The sequence below is a fragment of the Vulpes lagopus genome, chromosome 13 (genome assembly GCF_018345385.1).
Source record: "Vulpes lagopus strain Blue_001 chromosome 13, ASM1834538v1, whole genome shotgun sequence".
Classification (NCBI taxonomy): Eukaryota; Metazoa; Chordata; class Mammalia; order Carnivora; family Canidae; genus Vulpes; species Vulpes lagopus.
In genome coordinates, this window is record NC_054836.1 from 17,366,128 (window position 1) to 17,393,285 (window position 27,158).

At 34.2% G+C, this 27,158-nt stretch overlaps 1 protein-coding gene across 8 annotated transcripts in view; it reads left to right on the forward strand.

The window, feature by feature from the left end:
* The window catches only part of AKAP9 (A-kinase anchoring protein 9), a 157,312-nt gene that overhangs the window by 65,546 nt on the left and 64,608 nt on the right, over positions 1-27,158 (forward strand). For 3 of the 8 annotated variants that reach the window (XM_041728301.1, XM_041728304.1, XM_041728303.1), the window contains 8 exons: positions 1,894-1,990; positions 3,069-3,161; positions 8,670-9,008; positions 10,239-10,463; positions 11,527-11,667; positions 12,151-12,257; positions 14,708-14,913; positions 21,749-21,978. In XM_041728301.1, the coding sequence (XP_041584235.1) occupies positions 1,894-1,990; positions 3,069-3,161; positions 8,670-9,008; positions 10,239-10,463; positions 11,527-11,667; positions 12,151-12,257; positions 14,708-14,913; positions 21,749-21,978 (1,438 nt within the window). The remainder of the gene's footprint in view (positions 1-1,893; positions 1,991-3,068; positions 3,162-8,669; positions 9,009-10,238; positions 10,464-11,526; positions 11,668-12,150; positions 12,258-14,707; positions 14,914-21,748; positions 21,979-27,158) is intronic. The other 5 variants (XM_041728302.1, XM_041728308.1, XM_041728306.1 and 2 more) reach the window with 4 other exon arrangements.

A 27,158-nucleotide genomic window follows, 5' to 3' on the forward strand; every position in this document is an offset into this window, starting at 1 on the left:
GCAGGCTCCTCACAGGGAGCCCGATGTGAATCCCGATCCCAGAACCCCAGGACCACGACCCGAACCAAAGACAGACACTCAACTGCTGAGCCATCCAGGTGTCCCAAAACAGACATGTTCTAACAAAGTTTTAAAACTCTTAAAAAAAAATAAAATAAAATAAAAAAATAAAAAAAAAACTGTGTTGCTGAAATTTTGAATAAATACTTAAATGATACTATTATGGGAGTAAAATTAATGTAACTTTTTGGAATATGATATTGTGTTAAATTTTTAAATATTAAACCCAACAGTTATAAGATTTATCATACAGAAAGTCCACAGATGTGTGCAAGGTAGATTTATGAGGGTTTAGACTATACCATTATTTGTAATAGTGAACATTTGGAAACAACCAAATACCTGTCAGTAGGGGGTTAGTTATGTAAGTTATGAAATAAGTTGATAACTTTTATCTGGCAAATTTGGGACAGAATGAAAGACGAGGACAGGAGATAAAGGAGGAGGTGGGCAAGGGGGAGGTAGAGTAAAAGAAGGCAGCATGAGTACACATGAAAATAGTGAAAAATTGTATTAGCCAAAAAAATTTATAATTTGCCACTTGAATGTTTTTCCCATGGTTGCTAAATATTAACCTTACCCTATTTTTATGACTTAAGCATTATAAGAAAAAAAGTGGTTTTTTAAACAAAATAATGCTTGTAAAACAATACAGAGTAAAAATATGACTACCAGAAGATATATGAGTAGATTAAAAACAAAAAAAATTGGGGAGATGACTGTATAAATTAAGAATCTGGGGATCCCTGGGTAGCTCAGAGGTTTAGTGCCTGCCTTTGGCTCAAGGCGTGATCCTGGGGACCTGGGATCGAGTCCTACATGGGGGTCCCTGCATAGAGCCTGCTTTTCCCTCTGCCTGTGTCTCTGCCTCTCTCTCTCTCTCTCTCTCTCTGTATCTTTCATGAATAAATAAATAAAATCTTTAAAAAAAAAAAAAATCTTCCTTTTCCTGCCCTGCTCCCCAGTTCCACTAGAGGTAGTCATTGTTACTTTTGACATGTGTTCATCCACATTTTTTTCCGTGTGTATAAATAATTTTGTAATAAAAATGAGGTTTTTACACATTTTTACTCAGTTTTTAAAAAATGTTTATACCTGTAAATAGCTGCATGTCATATATTTGTAATACACTTTATAAAATGGTATAGGGCAGTCCCGGTGGCCCAGTGGTTTAGCGCCGCCTTCAGCCTGGGGTGTGATCCTGGAGCCCCGGGATCAAGTCCCATGTCGGGCTCCCTGCATGGAGCCTGCTTCTCCCTCTACCTGTGTCTCTCCCTCTCTCTCTGTGTGTGTCTCTCATGAATAGATAAAATCTGGGGATCGAGTCCTATGTCAGGCTCCCTGCATGGAGCCTGCTTCTCCCTCTGGCTGTGTCTCTCCCTTTCTCCGTGTGTGTCTCTCATGAATAAATAAATAAAATCTGGGGATCCCTAGGTGGCTCAGCGGTTTAGCGCCTGCCTTTGGCCCAGGGCACGGTCCTGGAGTCCCGGGATCGAGCCGCTCCTCCCTCTGCCTGTGTCTCTGCCTCTCTCTCTATGTCTATCTTAATTAATTAATTAATTAATTAAAAATAAATAAAAATCTTAAAAAAATTAAAATGGTATAAAATTCAATGGTGATTTGTTGAAATATTCTCTCATTCAATTCAATTGTGTTACTTTAGTTTTTAATGGAAAAGTTAGTCAAAAATATGATTTAAGTCACAATACCTGTAACTGTTGACTATCATCTTTGTTGCCCCTGCCCTAATACACATTGTATGCATACTGTAAATGTGGACCAACAGTAAAACTCACAACTCTAATTCCTTTACTCTGTTTTATTTATGTTTAGTTTCTCCATTGACTCAATGGTAATTACTGAATCTGATGTCCGGAAAACAATATATCCTGGAAGTTGTGTAAACCAGAACATTGATGGTACAATAGAGGTATTATATCTTTAAACTGTTATGTGCACTGATTTTATTTTTCTTAACTGTTATTTTTACATTTGTAATAATTACCTAATTAATAGTTGCTAAGAGGTAAACATAAGAAGATAATACCTTGTATGAAAAACCGAGAAGAATATATAAAGAAATTTAATGTATTTTCATAGCATAGAAATCACAAAGTTAAAATTGAGAAGTTTTCTTTCCCTTTAAGTATATTCTAGTTTAAAATTTGTCTTGTTTTGTATAACATGAACCGTGTAACAAATTAGTTTCATTGCCCTTGCCAACAATTTTTCTTCCAACTATGGGCAGTTGAGCTAGACCACCTCTAGAATAGTGTTTAGGAATCCTCATAATTCAAGATGCTATGGTGGGACAATAGATGAGCATTCCTTCAGCACAGGCTATATGATGTATAAAAGCCTGTCAATAGGCCAGCTAGCTAAACCACATTCTGCCTATTCTCAAAATTATATATATTCCTAATTGATAGCCACTTTTCTGAAACTTAAAACTGCAATACCCTGATCTTCATTCAGTAGATTTTTAGTTCTTAACTCCAAATATTTAACTACTATAGAAAACAAAAATCATTGCTTTCTCTTATTTTAGATACAGAGGAGAGATGTTGGCTACATATCTTGATTCTTCTATATGGCATATTCAGATAATTGATAGTGAAATGCTTTGATGCTGAGAATGTTTACATTTTTTAAACTCTATGGGGTTTTTTTTCTAGTTATAAAGGTAATTTGTATCTCTAGAAAATTGGGTACTATTAATATCAAGAGGAAGATAAAATTTGCTTATAATTTCATAAGCAAAGATAGTCACTGTTGACATTCTTAAAATTAGATACAGCTGTTCATTTAAGTAATAGCTCTTTGGGAATTGAAGCACTTATAGAACTTCATTAAGGAGTTGATTTCTTATGACTATGAGAAAGTGGAATATAAAGCTTTTGCTTCCAAGTAAAAATTATTGAAAATTGTTTCTTATCAAGCAGTTCTCTGTAGTACTGTGATGACCACTGCATAATATAAAATATGTTATATTTTGCTTTTTAATTTAGTTTTCTAATGACTTTGGAGTGAAAGAGGAAACAAACGTGGTTAAGTTGCTGGAAAAACAGTACCAAGAACGATTAGAAGAAGAAGTAGCTAAGGTAAGTTTATAGTTTGTCAAATTATTGTGGTTTATATTCCCTTTGAGCCTTCAAAAAACAGAGTTTATTGCGTTTTTTTTTTTTTTTAAACTAAGTAGTCTCTATACCCAACATGGGGCTCAAACTCATGACACCAAGATCAAGAGTCAAGTACTTCACTGACGGAATCACCCAGGCACCCCTGCACTTATATTTTTAAGTTTTATACATAGCTTATCTTTAAATTGTCAGTTACTGATATCAACCGCAGTTCCCTGCAGTGGAATTGTTCTGTGAATTTTTCTTTAAGAAAAACATTTTTTTTTCTTGATATGAAATAGTAATAGGAACTTTTCAGAGTGCTATAACAAGTCTTTACAAATTTGTTACCTAGTGAATGGTACCTTGTAGAGTTTGGCCTTCCTTTAAAGGAGGGGAATATGGTTGGAAATGAGATAGAAGGTGGTTGGTTAGTTTTTAATATATTTTCTTTGCCTATCTCCTCCCAGAGAAGTTACTGTGATGTTAATTACTGTAGATACTTTTAACTTCTATGCCTAGAGCTATTCTTTAAACTCTTGACTTTTTCTCTCTTAAATACATAAATAAATCTTTAAAAAATAAAATGCATATACCTGATTGTGTTCTTTTTTTTTTTTTTTTCTGATTGTGTTCTTATATTGGAACAGTTGAATTCTGATTTTCTCTGCTTTTTTATTCTATTTTAACTGTTCAATATGACATTCCCAGTGGATATATGCATTTTTAAAAAGGAGGATGATAAGGTAAAGAGGAAATATGCAAGGAATTAGGTTAACATAAATTAGGAGAAGTCAACACCCAAGAAAATGTATGGGCTACAGGACTTAATCACTTCTGTATCTTTACTAAATGTTTGGTTTGGGACAGCCGGGGTGGCTCAGCGGTTTAGCGCTGCCTTCAGCCTGGGGCCTGATCCTGTAGACCCAGGATCGAGTCCCACATCAGCCTTTCCTGCATGGAGCCTGCTTCTCCCTCTGTCTCTGTCTCTGTCTCTGTCTCTCTCTCTCTCTCTCTCTCTGTCTCTCATGAATAATTAAATAAAATCTTAAAAAAAAAAGTTTGGTTCCGGAGATCGGAGTAAAAAGTGAGGCACCATTGCTTATATAGGTCTCATTATCTAGTTCTTTAGAGAAATGAAGATTTTCTTTTGCACTTAGCTCTTAAAAATTTCTCAAGTGAAATGTGATAGCAGGGCATCATAGCAGTTAAGAGCATGAGGTTTGGTATAGGATACACCATGCTTTAAATTCTTGCTCTTCTGGCATACTGAGTTCATTTCCTTCATGTGAAAAGAGGAAAAAATAGGAATAAGTAATTTTTATAAGGCTTCCATGAACTAATCTACATAAACCACATAGTAGATGATAAAGACTTATGAAATTTGTAAAGTAGTCATATTACTGGAGTAATGGTGATGATTTAAATATGTTAATGTAAGGCATCAGTCATCTAAGCAGATAGCAGAGCACCAAAGTGTATAGGTCATTGAAAACTGTTCCAAAGACATCCAGGGTACAGCGGTCCAAGAGACCACGTTTGATGGCCCAGCTTGATCCTAGAATAATGGGAAAAGCAAAAGAGTGCATCACAGTAGCCAAGTAATTTTTTTAAAGTGTATCAAGAAGACAATGTGTATGTTAAGCTTTGTCAGAGGTTTCTGATATGTCAAGAATGATTAGAACTGCAAATTAATTATTGGATTTTACAATTTGAAATCATTGATACATTTCACAACAACACATTTGATGGGGTGATGCAGACCAACTGATTAGATTGTATTTGAGAGCATGAAAGGGAAGAATGAAGAGATGAATTATTTAGAGTTTTTACTTGAAAGAGGAGCAGAGAGAAATGCAGTGGTAGTTCAAGGGTGGTAGAGGGTGTCATGCAGTAGATTTTTATTGTTACTGTTTTGTTTCTGTTTAAGAAGAAAGGTATCACATCATGTTTCTTTGTTAATAGAGATTAAGGAGAAAAAGAAAAAAATAGCTAATTCAGGAGAGAAACAATTGTTGGAGCAGTGTCCTTGAGTAAAGGAGAGGAGATGCAATCCCTAGAGGGTTGCCATTAGATAGGAGCATGGCAGTTTTTAATCCATAATAATAAGAAGGAAGGCAGAGAATATTTGGTTCATGATTCAGAATGTTTTCAGATTCAGTAGTTGGAGCCTTTGGAAATTCTCTTCTGATGGCTTCTGTTTTCTCACTTAAATAAGAAGTAAGGTCAGCACCTGAGAGTGATAAAGGAAGAGAAGACTTTGAAGCTTTAAGGAGAGAGGGCTGTCTAGGAAGAGGAATAAAAATTGTTAAAAACAAGGGAAATTGAGTAAATTTGCCTAGTATCCTGAAGGGCTCATATAAGGGCAGTAATTACAAATTTAAAATAAGACCCTTCAGCTTGGTTGGATTCTTTTTCTCCTGAGCTAAGCTCAGTTTACACAAGACAGAATACATAGAGTCACCTGTAATCACAGGTGAGATTTAGATAGGATAGTGAAGTGGAAAGGAGAGAATAACAAGTTAGTTGAGCTTTTTCGTTTTCAGATGATACAGTTCTTTTAATTATTTGTAGTCTAGTCTATTTCTAGTCCAAAGAAAGTGATCTTCATGATACAAATTTTTCATAAAAATATAAATTTTTTATGCTTCCTTTATGACCTTAACATATGGTCAGATTTTTGTTGTTTGTAATTATCTTTACTGAGTATAATTTATATAAAATGAAATTTCAGTTTTAAGTGCAAAATTTGGTGGGTTTTAACAGATGTTTAGTTATGAAACAACATTTCCATCACCCCCGAGTTTGTTCGTGTTCCTCTGGAGATACTCCTTCTTTTTACATTGTTGGATTCTGTTTGCTAATATTCTGTCAAGGATATTTATGTCTGTTTTCATGAGGAACATCATCCAGAGTTTTGTTTTCGTGTAATGTCTTTGGTTATTATATCAGGATAATGCTGGCCTTGTAAAGTGTTGGAATATATTTCTTCTTCTGTTTTCTGAAAAAATTTATGTAGAATTGGCTTTATTTTCTTTAGGTGGGGAGGGGCAGAGGGAGAGGGACAAAGCAGACTGCGCCAAATGCAGAGCACGACATGGGGCTTGATCTTCCAACCCTGAGATCATAACCTGAGCTGAAATCAAGAGTCAGACACTTAACCAACTGAGTCACCCAGGCACCACAGTATTATTTTATTCTTAAATATTTTGTAGATTTTGCTAGTGAAACCAACAGGGCCTGAACTTTTCCTTGTCAGGTTTTATTACTATGAATCCAATTTCCTTAATAGATTTTGTTTTATTCAGGTAACCTATTTCTTTTAGAGTAAGCTTTGTTAGTGTGTCACTCAAGGAATTAATTGGTCTATTTCATCTAAACTTTTGAATTTATGTTGGTGAAGTTATTTATACTATTCCTGTATTACTTAATGTCTGTGGGATCTGTCTGTTATCTCTACTATCTCACTTTTTTCTTTCTTATTCTGGCTAGAAGTTTATCAATTGTATTATTGCTTTTTTCAAGGATCCAGCTTTTGGATTTTTTAAAAATTGCTTTTGTTTTATTTTCAATGAATTGATTTCTTTATTTTTTACTTATTTCTGCTTGCGTTGTGTTCAATTTGCTTTCTTTTTCTGTTTTCCTAAAAGACCTTTCTTTCCTAATACATGCATTTTACTGCTGTAAGTTTCCCTTTAAGCACACCTTTAAACTCTATTCTACACATTTTCATTCAGTCCAAATACTTGATTTCTTTTGTGACATTCTCTTTGTTTAGTGAGTTACTTAGAAATGTGTTGTTAAATTTCCACATTTTAAAAAAGAAAAAAATTTTCCACATTTTAGGGGTTTTAGGTATCTTCCTGTTAATGTATAATTTTTAATTTATTTGTAGTCAGATACCTTGTGTGATTAAGTTTGCTTGAATTTATTGTTCTGGTTGAATGCTCCTTGCATACTTGAAAAGAATGAGTATTCATTCTGCTGTTGTTCAAAGTTTTCCTCTGGTATTATTTTCCTTCAGCCTGAAAAACTGCCTTTAGCATTACTTTTAAAGCAAATCTGCTGGCAACAAATTTGACACATAACATATTGTATGTCATCTAATTTTGAATTATATATTGAACATTTTGAATATTGTGTGAACCCTGGGTCTTAAAATGTTCTCGAAAATGTGAATTCTTTTTTTTTTTTTTTTTTTTTAACAGACAACTCAGTTAGGGACAGACTACAAGTTCTGTTTCACCTTCTTCATACAGATTTCTTCAAGTTTTGATGTCCTCAGCAGTTTGCTTGCTTTTGTTTACTTTGCAGAGTTCTCTGGTACTTGCTTTTGTATTTTGTTCAATTTTCAGTTGTGGGAGAGAGGCCGCAGTGGGTTTAATTTATGCTAACTGGAATTATAGGTCTCTCTTTTTTTTTTTTTTTTAAGATTTTATTTATTTATTCATGAGAGACAGAGAGAGAGAGAGAGAGAGAGGCAGAGATACAGGCAGAGGGAGAAGCAGGCTCCATGCAGGGAGCCCAATGTGGGACTTGATCCCGGGTCTCTAGGACCACGCCCTGGGCTGAAGGCTGGCTAAACCTCTGAGCCACTGGGGCTGCCTACAAGTCTCTGTCTTATCTTTTTTTATTCCACAGTTTAGATAGAATTATTGCTCTATACCCATCAATGTTTATCTACATGCTTACAAAAATAAAGTTTACTGCTCTAATCCTTTTTGAATCTTAGGCCTTCCTTCTAGAATCATTTTCCGCCTTTTGAGGGATATCCTTTAGAAATTCTTTTACTTAGGAGATACTAGAAGTAAAACTCTGTTTTTGTTTTTATTTCATGTGTTTATTTTGCTTTTATTCCTGAAAGATGGTTTTGTTGACCATTCAAATCTGGATTGATAGTTATTTTTATGTCAGAACTTTAAAGATAACATTTCATTGTTTTCTGACTTATTTCTGCTGGGAAAGTTCTTGTCATTTTAATTGTTGTTCCCTCATAGGTAATACATCTTTTTATTCTGGAAACTTTTAAGAACTTTTTCTCTTTATTTGTCCTTCCAAGATTCACTGGTCTTCTTGACTCTTAGGAGTGATGCCTTATGTATTCTCAACTATTACTCACGAAATAGTCCCTTTCCATTATTCTCTAATATGTCCTTCTGGACCAATGATTAGATGTTGGTTGAGCATTCTCATTCTATCCTTCGTATCTCTTTGCTTCTCTTTCATATTTTTAATCTTTTTTTCTGTGTTGCATTCTTATTATTAAGAGACAAAGAGACAAGCAGATGAGGTTCAAGACAGAAAATTAAAGTAAAAGCTAGTCTTGACGTCTTGACCACTAGTTAGAAAATATTAAAGGCATGTAAAATAGAGATATCTGTCACTGTCTGTAGGATTTCTAGTTGAAAACCATTTAGATGGTTAATTTGCTTTTTAAATTCCTGCTAGTATTTATAAATCTAATCCTTTTTGTTTATTTGATTTCTTTAGGTCATTGTGTCAATGAGTATAGCATTTGCTCAACAAACTGAACTATCTAGAATATCTGGGGAAAAAGAGAATACTACATTATCAAAACAAGCACATGCTTTCTGTCAGCAAGAACGTTTAAATGAAGTGAAATTTTCACAGGGTCAAACTTTTGAAGCGATGGAGATGAAATCTAAAGAAGAGTTTAAACCACTTAGTACAGAGTTAGGAGAAGATGGAACAGAAGTTCTGTTATCAAACAGTGATAATCTTGATCATATATTAGAATCGAAGGACCGTGAACTGACTATTTCAGAAGAAATGTTCTCCAAAGATAAAACATTTATAGTCAGAGAACCTGTAAGTATGCTTCCTTGTGTAAAAAAATCTGACTTCCTTCACTAGAAATATATTACCAGTAATTAATGCTCCTTATGGGGAAGGAAGGTATCTAATCTAGTCTTGACTTGTGAATTTATGAATGTTTTATTATTTCTATATGAATAAATGATTCAATATTATTAAATAAAGCAAGTCTCGTTCAAAGTATTGTTGATTTTGTACATATTGTACATGGTAAAATCTCATTGTAAGTTATACCTCCATTAATTTTGTTTCAGCCAATTTGAGATTAATTATCTTTAGTTTAGCAGTATATATGAATAAAAGATTTGCTTCATTTAATGTGATAACAACATCATAAGAAAATAGTACCTGTTTAAGAAGATAATCTAAAGTATTCTGTATATATTAATTCTCTACTTACTCATTAATGGAGGATCTATTCTGTGTCTATACTACAACTGTGCATTTAACAGAAAGTCGTAAATCCTATGTTTTAAAGTTATCTAAATTCAAATTTTTTATTAATGTTCAGGATGGGTTATGTTTTAAGAGGCATATTCAAATACAGTTGTCAACTTCTGCATGAAGTGTAAAACTTGGGTATTTGAAAACCTTTAATTTACCAGCAGCTGTTCATTTAAGTAATAGCTCTTTGGGAATTGAAGCACTTATAGAACTTCATTAAGGAGTTGATTTCTTATGACTATGAGAAAGTGGAATATAAAGCTTTTGCTTCCAAGTAAAAATTATTGAAAATTGTTTCTTATCAAGCAGTTCTCTGTAGTACTGTGATGACCACTGCATAATATAAATAGGTAAAACTTTTCATGTTTTATAAATTTAATTTTAAGTTATAAATATTCCATTTATTTTATCTCCCCATCGTAAAATATCGAGGGATAATGAAGTTATAGCTTCACTAAGAGCAGAAGGCATCCTGAAGATGTTTAGTCTTTGTTCTTCTTTTATCCCATAGAATCAGATTGCATCTAAACTAACTGCTAAACAACTATTTTGCTTTTAGAGAATAACGTGTAATGATAATAAACTAACTTCACATCAAATTGGAATTATAATTAAGACAAATATCTTTTTCTAAAATTTATATTTTAGTTTAGTAATGGGGATAAAAAAATCAGGTACTTTGTGATATTAGATTGCTTTTATATTTCCTTATAATGTTGATGCTTACAGATTCCCACAAAGTGTCTTATGATTGCTTTTTTTTTTCTTTTACTATTATAGATCCATGATGAGATTTTGGTATCAAGTATGGATGCTTCTAGACAACTAATGTTAAATGAAGAACAGTTGGAAGATATGAGGCAAGAACTTGTACGACAATACCAAGAACATCAACAGGCAACAGAACTGTTAAGGCAAGCACACATGCGCCAGATGGAGAGACAGCGAGAAGACCAGGAACAGCTACAAGAAGAAATTAAGAGACTGAATAGACAGTTAGCCCAGGTATGTGACTTAGAGTCCCTTTTCTCCCCAATTAACATAACAATATTCTTTATGTAGCCTTTTTTTAAAAGTCAAAATTATTGCTAAGGTCTAAATAAATACAAATATTTAACATCAGGAATGTACTCCATCAGCACAACAGCGATAGATCTTGTTAGGAACACCTGACTCAACCTTAGAGTGCATTGCCTTTGTGCCATTTTATTTATCTGCCTTTTCAGGTGTTGGAAAAGTGGCTACAAGGTTGTTTGTATGTTTTTTTTTAATCATTCCATTGACCATACATGACGAAAGCACTTTGGCAATTTTGGAAATTCTTTATGCTGAGGTGCAATTGATAGTCATTTTTCCCATATTCATTTACAGTTTTGTGAGTCTGCCAATTAGCATCTCCAGGGTATACCTTTATCTATCTTTAATCTGTCTTATTAATCATTAATGGAAATCTGAAGTAGTATGTTTCTGGAACTTCCTCCAGGGAAACATCTCTTCTTGATTTGAGAAATGCAGATTTATATAACATTCTTACCCCTTTCCTTACTCCTTGGTATTTGGGAGCTGGATTCTTATCAATTGCTATATATAGTATACTCACAAAATCATTATGGAAAAGCAAGAAATACTTGTATAAAAGTTCCTTTAAAAACAAACTTACTCAATTTATTTTGAAAACTTAAGAGATTAAAAAATAAAGAAATCTTGAAATATGTTCCTTCAAAAAAGGAATAGGAAGATTGGGAGTTGAACATAAAACATATCATTTGGAAAAATTGGTATTGCTTTTCTTCATAGCATTTTGTGAATTTAAACTTCTGAATTTTCAATGCAAAATTGATGTATAAAAATAATATCAATTGAGCTTCACAGATTTCTGAATTAGCTTTTTTAAGTTTCAAATTTTGCATTGAACTTAATATGTGCTTTTAACCTCCTACCATGGGATGTAACTCCTAAGTAGAAAGGGCCTTTTGGTCCCAGGAGGTTAAAAGAAATCTGCTAATTATTTCTGCTTTTTTCCTACTATCGCAAACAATATTCTCTCATGACCTTTTTTCTTATTTAGAGATCCTCAATAGATAATGAAAACCTGGTTTCAGAGAGAGAGAGGGTGCTTTTAGAGGAGCTGGAAGCACTAAAGCAGCTGTCTCTAGATGGAAGAGAGAAGCTGTGTTGTGAGCTGCGCAACAGCAGTACGCAAACACAGGTAGTATGGACTTTGGCCCACCTAGGATCAATGGATCAACAATGCAGTAGGATCTGTTTGTCTTTGTGTTGTTGGTGTGAAATGTATTTTTAATATGTGTTGAGCTTAACATATTTGTGATTGTTTATTTGCAAGGTAGGTGGAGTCAAGATGCTTTACATTCCCTTTAAGGTAATTTGCATAGGACATTGCTATAGCAGCAACTGTTGTTTCACCAGAGAGCAGCCTAACAAACTTGTCACATAGAGCATGCATCAACTTGAACCCATTAAAGTGTTTTTCATCTGTGCATTAGGTTGCGTTATCTTTTTTGATAATGCTAATCTCTTGATAAAATGTAGTTAAATATTATTTCAGAGATTATCTATTTTGCCCACAGAGGTTTCTATTTCACCTCACAACAGTATAGAAGAACGACATGCTGTTTCTGAGATGACAGGCTTTCTTTCTGTTTTGTCCTCTCTACCTTTATACACACTTAAGCAGAATGGAAATGAAAACCAAGAGGAAATTGAAGAAGAGACCTTTAAAGAAAAGGAGCTAGACAGAAAACCTGAAGATGTGCTTCCTGATATTCTGACCAGTGAAAGGTATACAAAATGTTTTTTTTTTTTTTTCGGTTTAAAGGGAATTAAAATAGTTGTTTCAGTGTGGTAAACTTTACTTATCCTTATTTTGATCTTGTACATTTATTTGTCCATTTTACTCTGTATATTAAAGAATTACCAACTTTTGATTGTTAAAAAGACAAATTTTTAAAAATCTTTTTTATGTAAAGTAATTTTTAGCTATTGATCATGTAGTTAACTCAGTAAATGATAAGGCATTACTTGGGTTATTGAACGTTTCTTGATTAATTTTATTCTGCACATAGGCCATTTTTTATCCTAAAAAACACAATTGTACTTGTGAGTGTATTTCTTCACTATATGGACATGCATTCAGTATAAGCCCCCCCCTTGTGATGAGGAAGAAAATGAAGTGTGGTAGTTTACAGTTAGCTTCTTTCGTTCATTTACTGCATATCAGATGAGAACTTTTAATCCATATCCCACTTATGTAGAGGAATAAATTAATGATCCGATGTTAACAAAACTTATCCTGATTAGATTTTGTAGACATTAATATAAAAATATTATTAAATATTAAATGATAATTACCCCTGTATTAAGGACTTTAAGCATAATATTTTAAAATTTGTTTTGTTCAAATGAAAATAATTTCTTTAATTTTAAATTAAATTAATATCTACTAACTTAATTTCCTCCTTTTCCAATTTCTGTGACTGTCAACCCTCTGTGTCCTCCTAACCTCCTTCCTCAGCTTGCATGGAGGAATTTGGCCCCTAAGATTTTGGCTTCCCCATTGGATCATCAGTATGGAACACAGTCAGTATGGAACTCAAACAAGAAAGACAGTGTATGAAAATTAGAGTTACCACGGCAATATAAAATAAACAAAATGTTTATTTTATATTATTTATCTCTAATTGGTACAGTTTTAAAACTAGTGTTTAGTTTTTAGGAATTTTTGCAGCAAATGCTAATAAATGAGTATTCATACTTATTCTCTTTACCATCATATTAATTTTAATCATTTCTCTTATTTAGAAATATTTTCAAATTGTCCTAAACCTGAGGTGTTTGGGGCTTGAACAAAACCTAGGAAAAAGTTAAATAAAACCCTTGACTGACTTACTACTAACTAAATTACTTAGAGTTTTATTTTTAATATCCTCGCCTCATGTAAGCAGAGAACTTGATCTAGGTACAAAAATAGAACTGTCTCTTTCACTTGACAGATACTGGAGGAAAGCTTGTCCGTTTATTACCTTGTCTTAAAATAGTTAGGTCATGTGCCTGTGAAAATAGATATCTTTTAACCTGATTGTGATCTCCCACAGTGTGAAGTTGAGAGAGCAAATTGTCTTAAGGCAGACAATCTTTACCATAAAGTCTCTTATTTTATCTATATATATTATATATAAAGTTTGCCACTGTAGTACTGTTATTGAATTAAGCTATTAGGACAAGAGAATTGTTTAGTTATCCAGAAGTCTTCTGGATCAGAATTTATGGAAGTATATTTCTTGACATGAGACAATGTCTATGTTAAGAAAAAAAAGGTTACAAAAACTCTTTGTCTTGGATAATTCCATTTTTGTTTTTAAAATGTATATATTTATGAGGTGGAGGGGAAGACTAGAAAGATAGACATTAAAATGTTAACACTGATTATTTTTGCTGAGATACTTAGATGGGTGATTAGAAATATTTTCCATTTTTTAAAAAATGAGATAGTTTGGCATCTTTTAAAAAGACAAACACACTATTAATTCCATTTGGTTGAAAATAGGTTCCTTCTACTGGCTGAAATAAATGTGGTTTATGTAACTTGAGAAAATTTCTGTCTCTGGAGCAGATATAATAAAGAATGGCCTGTAATCCTCTGGCCATAGTCCTATTACACAATAGACCTTTTTAAAAACTGGTCTCTGCTTATTTTTGTAATTTAATTAAGTAGATTATCACCAGTAAGTTATAGAAATACCCGTTTTTCTGGTGGAATTTTTAAATTACATTTTACATTATATTGTTTGACACATAAAAGATTAAATGTGAAACATGTAGAAGAACCATAAATGTTTTACCAGCTTGCGTATGCTTGAATCCTAGCACAATTTTTAAAGTTTAACTTTTGTATCTCCTTAAAATTTTCTTGTAATTTAGAAAATTTACTATCTTAAAACTTTAGTTATTTGATTTCTTTAGGGTCAGTAAAGTACTGCCCATGTGTAAAAAATGTTATAGTTTACTGAGGGACCAAAATTTTTTAAACGAAAACAAGTTTTATATTGTAATCATTAAATAAAAAAACAAAAGCACTTAATTGTAAGTGCAATTCCTTATTTTTTTGGTAGAGAGGATCGTATGATATTTTTCAAGTCAGATATTTTGTGGTACATTTTTTGTGGGACATAAGCAAAGTATTTGCTTCAGAAAGATTAAGCATTATAATAAATGTTTCTTTATCTATACAGATTTGCACTCCAAAAAGCTAATAACAGACTTCTAAAGATCCTCTTAGAAGTTGTAAAGACAACAGCAGCTGTTGAAGAAACCATTGGTCGCCATGTTCTTGGTATTCTAGATAGATCTAGTAAGGTCCCGTCATCTGCCAGCTTGATTTGGAGGTCAGAAGCAGAGACACCTATAAAGTCATGTATCCATGAGGAACACACAAGAGGTACTAGTTTTATATGCTGTTGAGACCATCATCATTATCTTCAATAAATCTTTCTGAGTTCAAAGCAGTTTGCTACATGTTGAAAATACAGAAGAGAATATTAAAGTTTTTTTCCAACAAAAAGATCTTCAGACACAAATATTTGGAGCCACCCTTCTCAAAATGTCATTATTGTGTAGCATTTGCAGTGCGTGTCTTGTAGTTGTTGTACATACTCAGGTTTAACTACTTTGCTATATAAATCGGAGGCTGTTTAATTCTCTACCATAAAATAAAAATTCCATATCACTTCTCAGGACTCTTATCAATATCCATGAGGTATTGGCAGCATCTTGAAACTACCCTATAAAATTAGAAATAAAGAATTTTTCAGAATCAAGCATCAGTTTCACATACCTGTTGAGATGGTCAGAAGAAAGTCTTGATAAGAAACCCAAGATTTGATCTTTATTTAGACTATCCTCTGCTAGTTCCTTTCTTCCTTTCAGAAAAGTGGTTTGAAGTATGACACTATGTATAGATCTAGAGCTTAGATCCTGATGTGACATAGCTCTCTTCCTAATTCTCTCTCCTTCTAGCTATTTGGGGTAGGCTCTTTGGATTTCTTATTTTCACACTGCTGACATCCACTCTCTCTTGTTTTTTAATTCCTTGTTGGTGAGGGAATCAGGCAATCAAAAGTAAGAAAGTTTTTGTCAATAATGGGGAAAAAAAGGGTCTGGGCTCTTGGATCAGCAGATCAAGTCCACATTTTACTATCATTTCACACCCAAGTATTTCTCCCCAATTAGAGGCCAACCTTCTGAAAATGCCAGTATTTGGAGTCTTTGAGAGCATTATGTTTATATTTCATGTGGAGAAATGAGAAGAAATTATCCTCTTACAGAAGGTTTACCTAATTACAAGTTGGCCAGTAGTATGTTTCCAAGTGCAGAGAAAGCTTGATTTGGAATTGTAAGTAACACTGCTTCAGTTGAGTACAGAGATAATTTTTTTAAAACCTCTTGGAGCTCCTGGGTGGTGCAGTCCAGTTGAGCATCCAGTTCTTGGTTTTGGCTCAGGTCATAATCTCAGGGTCCTGTGATCAAGCCTTGGGCCAGGCTCTCCCCGCTCACCAGAGTCTGCTTGAATTTCTCTCTCCCTTCCCATCTCCCCCTCTTGCTTATGCTCTCTCTCTCTTTCTCTCTTGCTCTTTCCCCCTCTAAAATAAATAAATCTTTTTAAAAATACCTATTTTAATAAAATGAGAACTGAAATAATACTGAATTTTTAAACTTTTTTTTCAATTTCATTCTTTTCAAACTTTGTGGAAGTATTTTTTCAAATGAACTTCACTGTCTGTTAAGCTCTCAATCAAGGGCTATTTTATTTCTACATGTAGATCTTGATGTTTAGAAAAGAATTAAGTAATACTTTCTTGGTCTTACTGTAAATGTGTTTATCAGACTAATTAGGGTGACCACTAATATCATTTGAGGACCTTTACAAATCCATTTTGTATCTTGAAGGAATATTGAATTTATAGAATTTATCATTTAAAACTTTGGATTTTCTGATAAAATTGGCTTAAAAATTCACACTATTCTATTTCTAGTAATTTTTCTGATCATTCATATTTTTCATGCAGCCTATTGTAAAAACTAAAGGAGCTTTTGAAATATTTCTTTTATGTCTTATTTAATACCACAGAAAAAGTTCAGTCTTAATCGGATGATGAAGCAACTTTTGCTTTTCAGTTTTTATATATGACTTTTTATTGTAGTTAGTAGCACTTGTGGTCTATCTTCAGCTTTCGAGTCCAAACTTGTTTCAATTTTAAGCATGTACAGACTTGCTAACTCTCTAAAAAAGTAAATAATTGATTTGCTAATGTTTACTTCCTCATAAGAATTAACCTAGTTTATGAAATTAAAGGGAGATTTTGAGCCAATATGAAATTACTTGAACTTGAGTGAATATTAAAGTAGTTCATAACAATAAATTCCTGTAGGATGTGTTGAAAGAAAATTTCTTTGAGATCTGTGCTGTGATGGCTCAGTGATAGAATACGTACCTCTGTTTTGTAATAGGAAAATCAATAAAGTTACTACATTTTTTAAATCGTAAAGGAAGGTGACATCAGAACCTAACAGTTGACATGAGTGTGCTTCTTGCTAGGCTGACTCCCTTGCGAGGCCTTCCACTCTCCAGAAAGGATCTAAAGTATGTGAATACTTTCTGGGAAACTGCCTTCAGGACCTGTACCCCAACCTTCCAATGTCCTCAATGACTGCATATTTTAAATATTCCTATTGTTTCTAGGATAAAGGCCAAATGTCTATAGCCAACAGTAGCTTTTTCCTAGAACACTCTTTAATGCTGGTTCCTCAGAGACCTCCTCGACCACTTCATCTCATTTAGGCCCTCAATCTCATCTGCTGCCGCTTCATTTTGGAGTAAGAGGATGTGATAGAAAGAATGTTGGATTAGTAATTAGAAGACCTTTGATTCTTATTCTAGCTCTCTACAACTTTAGGCAAATCTCAGTCTCCCAGGACTTTTGTTCAGTTAACTCATCTGTCAGGTATAAGAGGCAAAGGAGAATCAGTGGTTTCTAGTTGAAGCTCTAGAGATCTTCAGAAGGCTGTTAGGGTTAGGGATGCTCTACTGTATCACCTACCCTGCTTAATCTGGTAAGATACAAAAAGAACGTGGTATAAATCCATAAAGTAAATGGCTAAAGGACTTCTGAATAACCATCATCTGCTGTGTTTAAGACACAGATCTGAACGGTTCACCAATCTGAAATCATGAGTCTTCACCAAACTGGCCCTTCTGAGATTTCTATTGTCATTTTATGAAATTGCCCTGCCAGTTTGTTTTTCTCTGATATTTCCCCCAGGGACGAATTATTATAAATACAACATAACCTTGATGTCTTTCTCATTCTTTTATGTCATTGGAATAAACAACAACAACAAAAGTTCTTTTTCTTTATTGGAACTAATTTACATTATTTTCATTTGTTTCTATCTTCAAAATGTTACCAATAAAATACATTAAGCTGGTTGACATCTTCACCTTTTCTAGATACTTTATGTTTTTTCATTAGCATTTGAAAAAGTTAACTTTCAGTGGCTTTTTATAAGCCATTTGTTTTATGTATCTTTTGCAGTTTGTGCTTGAGGTTTGTTCCCATGCAGTATACTATATCTTTATTTTTTTTCCCTCACCACTGATTTCTTTCCCAAAGCATGCTGATATCTTCATAATATGAAGGAAAAAAAAAGTGCATTGGTTCTTCTTAATTTTGCTCCCCACTCAAGGTAAACTATGACAAACTCCATGAGAGATTAGACCAGCTCTTGATTTTACCAGCTTTGGTGTCTGTTCCTACAGTACCATAGCTGTTCTCTCTCAGGATAATAGTGACTTCCCAGTTGTCAAATTCTGTAGCATCTTCTCAAGCCCTTGTCCTGTTTGAGTTTCTAGACAAATAACATTACTGACATCTCTACCTCTTTTGAAATGTTCTCTTGTCTCCTGGAACATCTCCAATCTATGACATTTTTTCACACAGGGTCTTCTATTAGGTTATTATATAATGGAGGCTCCAGCTATGTCTTCCATCTTTTCTGAAACAGGAAAGCAGTTGTTTACTATTCATAAAACAAAATGTATCCACTTTGAGGATTTCAACTCTCACCTGAATACAAATGACTTTTAAAGTTCTACAGAACCAAATTTCCAAAAGTTGACTCATCTTCTCTACATAGCCCCTTAACACTTCAGACTTAACTTTTCATGCCTACTCTATGCACTTTCTCCTGATCTTTAAAATATTTCTCTTAATGACTCTTCTGTCACCTAAGAACAGTCTGTGCTGAACCCCAGAGTCATCTTTTACTACTTTCTTTCTCTCTTGTCTTACATTTAATCTTCTCTGACCTGTGCCCAACCACTTTCTGCCTTACGGCACTTCTCATGTAAGTGATTGAAATAGTCTTCGTCTCTTCTTCAGCCTTTTCTCTGCATTGCCACAGTTTACTTCCTGATTCATAGATTTGATACCTTCCTGTTAAAAAAAATCATTTATCAGCCCCATTATTTATAGCAAAACCTCAAGATTCCTATAAAAGTCAAGACCATTCACAACTTAGATAAGCCGCCTTCAGATAAGAGCTACCTTCTTTTAGCTCTCCTCCCACCACATCCTCACTTCTCCACAGACTTTCACCCCGTAAGGCCTCGGTTCCCCATCGTATCAGACTGTTCTCTTCAGATTTGTCAAAGTCACTGTATTTATTAGAAAAAAAGGTCACTAAAATGCAATTAATTCCTTAAAGATACTATATAACATATTTTTAGTGTTTTTTTTTTAAACTCATTTATTTTACAACTGGAAGTTTATACTTTTTTTTTTTTTTTTTTTTAATCTATGATAGTCACACAGAGAGAGAGAGAGAGAGGCAGAGACACAGGCAGAGGGAGAAGCAGGCTCCATGCACCGGGAGCCTGACGTGGGATTCGATCCCGGGTCTCCAGGATCGCGCCCTGGGCCAAAGGCAGGCGCCAAACCGCTGCGCCACCCAGGGATCCCCCATATTTTTAGTTTTAAACACCAATCACAAACTATTAATTTTTCTTCCTTCCAAAGCTACTTCAAAAATATTTTCTAGACTACATTCATTTTGTTTAGTAACTTTATAATATGCATTGTGCTGTACTTTATATGAATTCATTTTGAATTCCAAGATCCTTTTGAACTCATAAATACTTGTTAAGTATTAATCCTTATTATCAGGATACTGATACTTGGTATATCAAGTATTTGAATACTTGGTATAATATAAGTAAGTACTAGTCTGGTTGTTGGCTGTTTTTAAGTTTTGAGAATAAAAATACAAAGTGAAAATTGTATTGGCTGTTACACTAAGAACTAAATAAACTATGTAATAGCAAATATTTAAAATCATTTCCTAGAATGCAGTTTTGGATCTTTTAGCTGGTGTTTTGTGCAGAAGAGATGCTTAGTGAATATTGAACTGTACTGCATTCAGATCTTGTATCTGAAACTGTATCTGATATTGTTAATACATGAGATTGAGAGAATTCCATGGTACCAGCTACTTTAGTGAGACATTTTAATAAGTAGCTCTAAATCTCCTGGATGACTGTATCAAAATGAATATTCTGAGTACTTTGGAAATCAAAGTTTGCTACTAATTCGCTAACTTTCTAAGTTACTGATCAGAAATATACACTACATGTAATAAAAGAATAGGTAATTCCTCTTCAATACATTTCATCATTAGTTTGTAGTATGCTGCCACAGGTGAATTCTGTATACCGTGACAGCAATGAATCACTTCTGCTTTTATTTTCAGTTTAGAAAAAATACTTCCAAAGCTTATTCTCTGCCCATGTAAACTCCGTTTTGTTTAAATAAAAAATACAAAGCATACATCCATAGTTAAATTAGTACTGCTCATCAGTCTATTAACTTCTTTGTAGTTACCTCTTACAAAAACTTCAGGCTACAAAATGATCTTAGTCCCTTTAACTGTCTAACCTGAGCTGGTGATGCTACCCAATAGTGTGCTCTGAAATGAAAGGATCTGTGGGGCATCTGGGTGGTTCAGTCAGTTAAGCTTCCGATTCTTGGTTTCAGCTCAGGTCATGATCTCTGGGTCCTGGGATCAAGCCCCGAATTGGGCTCCACACTCAGCTGGGAGTCTGAGGATTCTCTCTCTCTTTCTCTCTTCTCTCTTCTCTCTCTCTCTCTCCTTCTCTCTCTTCCTTTCTCCCTCTCCCCTCCCCCCATCCCTCCACTTGCTTATACTCTTTCTTTCTGTCAAATAAATAAATCTTAAAAAAAAAAAAAAAGAGGATCTCTTCCATACAGAATCGAGTACCTCTATCCTTCCATATACCTGGAATATCCCATTGCACTATGTTTTCCTTTTCATATCATTTATGTATTTATTTTCTCATCATATAGTTCTTGAGGATAAGAACCAGATCTCACCACCTATGTGTCTCCATTACTTAGTAAATCTTGCATGGTGGACACTTAGTAAATATCTATTGAAATTTGTTTTAAAGTCCGTAGCAAAAAGGGGCACCTGGGTGTCTTAGTTGCTGGGCATCCAACTCTTAATTTTGGCTTGGGTAGTGATCTGGGGGTGGGTCATGAGATCAAGCCCTGCATAGGGACTCCACGCTCAGTCGAGGAGTCTACTTGAGATCTTCCCCTCTCCCTCTGTCCCTTCTCGAACTGTTTGCACATGTGTCCACACTCTCTCTCTCTCTCTAAAATGAGTAAGTAAATCTTAAAGGTTTTGTCAAAGGAAAAAAATACTGAATAACCCAAGTATTAATTTCTGCAAAGCCTTCTTTTTTATATATATATATATGTATATTTTAATTTTTATTTACTTATGATAGTCACAGAGAGAGAGAGAGAGAGAGAGAGAGGCAGAGACACAGGCAGAGGGAGAAATAGGCTCCATGCACCGGGAGCCCGATGTGGGACTCGATGTGGGACTCGATCCCGGGTCTCCAGGATCGCGCCCTGGGCCAAAGGCAGGCGCCAAACCGCTGCGCCACCCAGGAATCCCCCTCTGCAAAGCCTTCTTAGCATAGCATTACCCTTCTCATTCTTCTTCCTGCTTGATTATCAAATAATATTACATTCTGTGTTTGCCTATTTGTTATATTGCCGTGTTGTTTTTAAAAGGCCTTTAAAAAAGACCTTGTAGTTCATGGCTTCAGGTCTTAATTTGATTTTATTTTGTAATTTTTTTTACTGTGATTATTAATTATAATTAATGTCTTTAAAATACTGTTATTCCAGTTACAGATGAATCTATACCATCTTATTCTGGAAGTGATAAGCCAAGAAATGACAGTATGTGGTCAAAAGTAACTGAAGAAGGGACAGATCTCTCAGAACGGCTTGTGAGGAGTGGTTTTGCTGGAACTGAAATAGACCCTGAAAATGAAGAACTTATGCTGAGTATTAGCTCTCGACTACAAGCAGCAGTTGAGAAACTCCTAGAAGCTATAAGTGAAACTAGTAGTCAGGTAACTTCCTTCTGTACTAAACTGTACTACATTTTTGCAGATTTTCTTTTAAGCCAGTGAATTAAATGTTTTCTATTGTCTCACAGAAATTTTGTTATGTTCTTCTTTAGCAGTTTGTTATATTTGTAACAACCAATATTGATATCAACAGGTTTCTTTTCAGTTGGTGTTAATTTTAGTGTCTTGATGGACTCTTTCAGCTTCTAAAATTCAGTGTTGTTGTAATTTAAAAATTATCTAGACCCTTACAAATTACATTTTTGATATCAAAAGAGATTTTAACTTTACCATTGAATGAAATATTCCATTATGTCATTTATTTGAAGGAATAATATAAGGACTCTTTTAAACAAACCATATACTCTAGTATGTCCCAACATATTACTATTACAGTATAATAACAAGTCAGACCTACAGTCCTTCACATGATTTTTACATCTTTTCATGAATGTTAATAGATTACCTCACTTTACTATCTCTCGGTAGGTGATTAGAGTGAGGGACAGTTTCCACATTGAAGAAGTTTTTATAGAAATTTTAAAATTTTAAAGATATAACCATTTATAACTTAAAATGCAATTCTGTCTCTAACATTTTTACACTATGTATGATAATTATCTCTTACATTACTGTATGTAGAATTTTAAAAAATATTTATTGCTTTATTTTATTTTTTTTTTAATTTTTATTTATTTATGATAGTCATCACAGAGAGATAGAGAGAGAGGCAGAGACACAGGCAGAGGGAGAAGCAGGCTCCATGCACCGGGAGCCTGACGTGGGATTCGATCCCGGATCTCCAGGATCGCGCCCTGGGCCAAAGGCAGGCGCCAAACCGCTGCGCCACCCAGGGATCCCATATTTATTGCTTTAAAATGAAGAAAAACCACTTATTTATTTTAAAAATGTTTAAAACAACTGTACAATCATAGCTATTATGTTAATCAAATGAGTACTCCACTGTCATCAGTTACAGGGCCAGTGTTAACATTTTCATTGATATCTTTATTCACAGTATCCTAGATCCATGTGTATTTCAGACAGTTGAGAAATTGAAAGGGTGTCTTTGATATCTTGTTATTTCTAATGTCTGGCTTTCGTTGATGCTACCTTTTTCCCTCTAAGAAATTATTCTGTTATGGAGTATTTCTGCAATAGCAGTGACTGTTGGATGTACCATATCTGACAAATATTGTTATATATTTTGTATTTTAATGCCAAATTCATGTATTTTTAGGTTAAGTTAGTGATTGAGTCCTGTGTTGGTTAGTGACCCTTGAAATTACTTTTTAACCACCTAGTATTAGGTTAATTTTTTATTATTAATCCATTCTTTTCCTCTTGGCAACTTGCTGGCACAGGCCTTATCAAAACACCATATTCTTCCAGTGAAATATTTGTCTTCTGAATAGTCTTCAGACAAGAGTTTTCCCCAGGTTCATCTTCCTTATAGGGAGACAGTTTAAATTCTCTTCTGTGCAAGAGTGCAGACTATATCTTTAAGAGCAAATTACCACACACTGCAATGAGAATTCACTAGTTGGCCAGCAGAATGTATCATAATATATGTACTGTTAATTTTCTGGATTGTACCTTGATTGTCCAAATTAAGGTATTCATATTCAGTGAAGCGGTCTCAGAAATGTTTTCATAAATTGCTGTCTTTGGGCAATTCTTGTTTTTCTGAAGCTTTCTTTTACAGCAAGTATAAAATGATTAAAAGACTTTTGCTTCAGTTACTTAAAGATTTCTGTTAGCATCACAAAGAACTAAAACAAATACAGTACTTTTGAAAACTCAAATCTCAGTGTATTTACTTTTTTTTTTAAAGTCCTGGTAAGAAAAAAGGCATCAATAAAAACCAGTTTCATTTGTGTTACTAATCTAAGACATATGTTCTTGGATCAAAGAATTTTAATTTTTACCCTATTTTTCTTCAGCCTCAGGTAGACTTAAGCTCAAACCTTGAAACTATGAATGATATCTCATAATATAAAATTCCATAGCTATTATAAGAAAACACATATTTTCTACTAAGATTTACTATTTTTTCAAGTCTTAAGCCCTGGATTCGCTTTCTTTTAGAATGCTTACACATAAAACACTTTAATAATATGTTACTCTACTGAGTCAACTGAGCCAATTCAGGCATTTTCAGCTGTTTCTTTTCAGCACTTTTTTTTTTCAGCACTTTTAAAGTTTGAGTGCATATGCATCATAATTATTCCTTTTATTCTATGAAAGTAATATAAATCTGTACAGTCTCCACATAATCCTGCCTTTTTTTTTCTTATTTCAGCTACATTAGTATTTAATTTCTGTGATTTGTACTCTTTCATACCATGAGAAAACTGGTAATACTTTTCCTTTATTAACCCCTATTAAATACTTTTAACCTGGATCTTGAACACTGTCAATAATGTTGCTGCTGCTTGATACCATTGTAAATTTTGGACAGCGTAGTTAATGCAGTGCAGTTGACCTTTGAATAATACAGCTGGGGATCCCTGGGTGGCGCAGTGGTTTGGCGCCTGCCTTTGGCCCAGGGCGCGATCCTGGAGACCCGGGATCGAGTCCCACATCAGGCTCCCGGTGCATGGAGCCTGCTTCTCCCTCCGCCTGTGTCTCTGCCTCTCTCTCTCTCTCTGTGACTATCATAAATAAATAAAAAATTAAAAAAAAAAAAATGAATAATACAGCTGAAGCGTGCAGGTCCATTTATATGCAGATGTTTTTCAATGTATGCAGTACAGTACTGTAAATGCATTTTCTCTTATTTAAGATTTTCCTAATGCCATTTTTTTCTAGCTTGCTTTATTGTAAGAATACAGTATATATTACATAATACACAGAACATATAAAATATGTGTTACTTAACTGTTTATGTCATCAGTGAGACTTCTGTAGTAGGCCATTAGTAGTTAAGTTTTGGAGGATTCAAAAGTTATATGGACTTTTGACAGTGTATCTATGTGTGGGGTCAGTGCCCCAGCCCTTGTGTTGTTCAAGGGTCAACTGTATAATATTGGTCTTTACACAAGTACCGTGGAAAATGGTAAATAAATCAGAAGTGACCCATAGTTGGACTTATTCCTATAGGCTACTACAGAGAAAGTTCCCCCGTTAATCCATTAATACCGCCAACAGATGGCATCTCAGGTGTGGGATCCTCCTGAAACACTCATTTTCCCAGGCCAAGATCACACCTTATCACATCTGCTTGTGTGACCAGGTTGTGATGTATAGCAGGAGCCTGACCACAGCAATTTGCAAATTATTCTTAATTTGTAAAATATTAATATAGCCATATGTTATTTAGCTTTTACTGTATTATTTTAGATATCAATGAATAGGTCACAAAAACTTTGCCTACAGTAGTAAGCGTTTTTCAAACTGTAGTCTCTAAACCAGCAGCATCAGCATCACTGAGGACTTCTAAATTTAAATTCTCAGTCCCCACCCCTGACCTACTGAATGATAGAGCCCAGCAACCTGTGTTTCAAAAGTCCTTTTGGTGATTCTGATATACACTGAAGTTTGAGAACCACTGATCTAGAGATTATTGGTACCATGTTCATATTATGCTAGCTGAATTTTGAAGTGTTCTAATATCTGCTATATAAAAGGTTAAAGTGGTTGTTGCCATTGGTATAAAAATCAGATATTTCTTAATTGAAGTGTATTTTTAAAGTGATGAGAAGAGGAGCTTTGTAAAACTTTCTTTTAATCCAAATTTAGTTCACCTACTACTCTTCCATGGATAGATGTTTAAAGTCATTGCTTCAGAATATTTTCATTAATAACTAAAATTATCTTGAACATGATAAATATTTTTAACAGTACATTAGATTGATACAGAATAATGTGTAATCACCTTTCTGAAATAACTTGTATTCCATTTTCATTTTAATGTGTCATTATTTGGTTCTTCATAATGGTATAGTTCCCTTTTATCTTAATTTTTTTCACTTGTTATAAAAAAAATTCTAAAGCAGAAATGAGAGACACTGCTAGTAGTCTACTTGTGCTTGCAATGACAGAGAAGTCCAGATAAGTAGCTCTGCAGAGCATACAATGAGACTAAGAAAGAGAGTAGCATCTCATACTTTGGAGTCAGGTAGGTCCAAGTAAAGCTTATTGGAAGACTCGATGCTTGAGATGAATCATTCATTCATCTTATTTTACTAAGCACCTACTATATAATAATTACTGTTTTACATACAAAGTATAGCATTAAAGAAAATAGTCGAAATCCTTGCTCTTGTAGAGCTTAACAGTTCAGTGGTGGTGACCAACAATACATAAACATATAGTGTGTCAGGTGGTGATATCTGCCAGAAAGAAAAAATAAAGGGAGATGGGGAAAGCGGACATTTTATATAGAAAAATCAAGGAAGACCTCTCTGATGAAGTAATAGTCAAGCATATTTGCTAAGTAAGATGAGGAGAGACAGCCATATAAGTAAGTAGGGGAAGAATGTTTAGGCAAAGGAATAACAAGTGTGAAGGCCCTAAAGTGGTTGTGTACTTGTTCTTTGTGTGGCTGACAAAGAGGCCGGTGTGGCTGGAACAAAGAGGAAAGTGGGAGATGAGGTCAGAGTGGTACCTGGGAACCAGATCACATGGAATTTAGGATTTAATTCCTAATCGGATATGATGGAGTCATCATGTACAACTTTTTTTACTTCATATTTTGAAATAATTTAGGCTTAGAGAAAAGTCATAAAATAGTATAAAGGGTTTCATTCACCTTCCCCTAATGCTAACATCTTGCATAATCATATTATAATTATCAAAACTTAGAAAGTAAAACTGGTATAATACTATAACCTGGGGATCCCTGGCTGGCTGAGCCGTTTAGCGCCTGCCTTTGGCCCAGGGCACGATCCTGGAGTCCCGGGATCGAGTCCCACATCGTGCTCCCTGCATGGAGCCTGCTTCTCCCTCTGCCTGTGTTGTGTCTCTGCCTCTCTCTCCCTCTCTCTGTGTATCTCATGAATAAATAAATCTTTTTAAAAAAATACTATAACCTGAAATATAAATGTTTGGATTTTGCCACTATTTCCCACTAAGTTCCTTTTCCCTTTCCAGGGTCCCAATTGCATTTAGTTGTCATGTCTTTGTCAGCTCTCTTCTCTTTTTCAGTTAGTAACTGAGTCTTTGTGTTTTATGACCTTGAC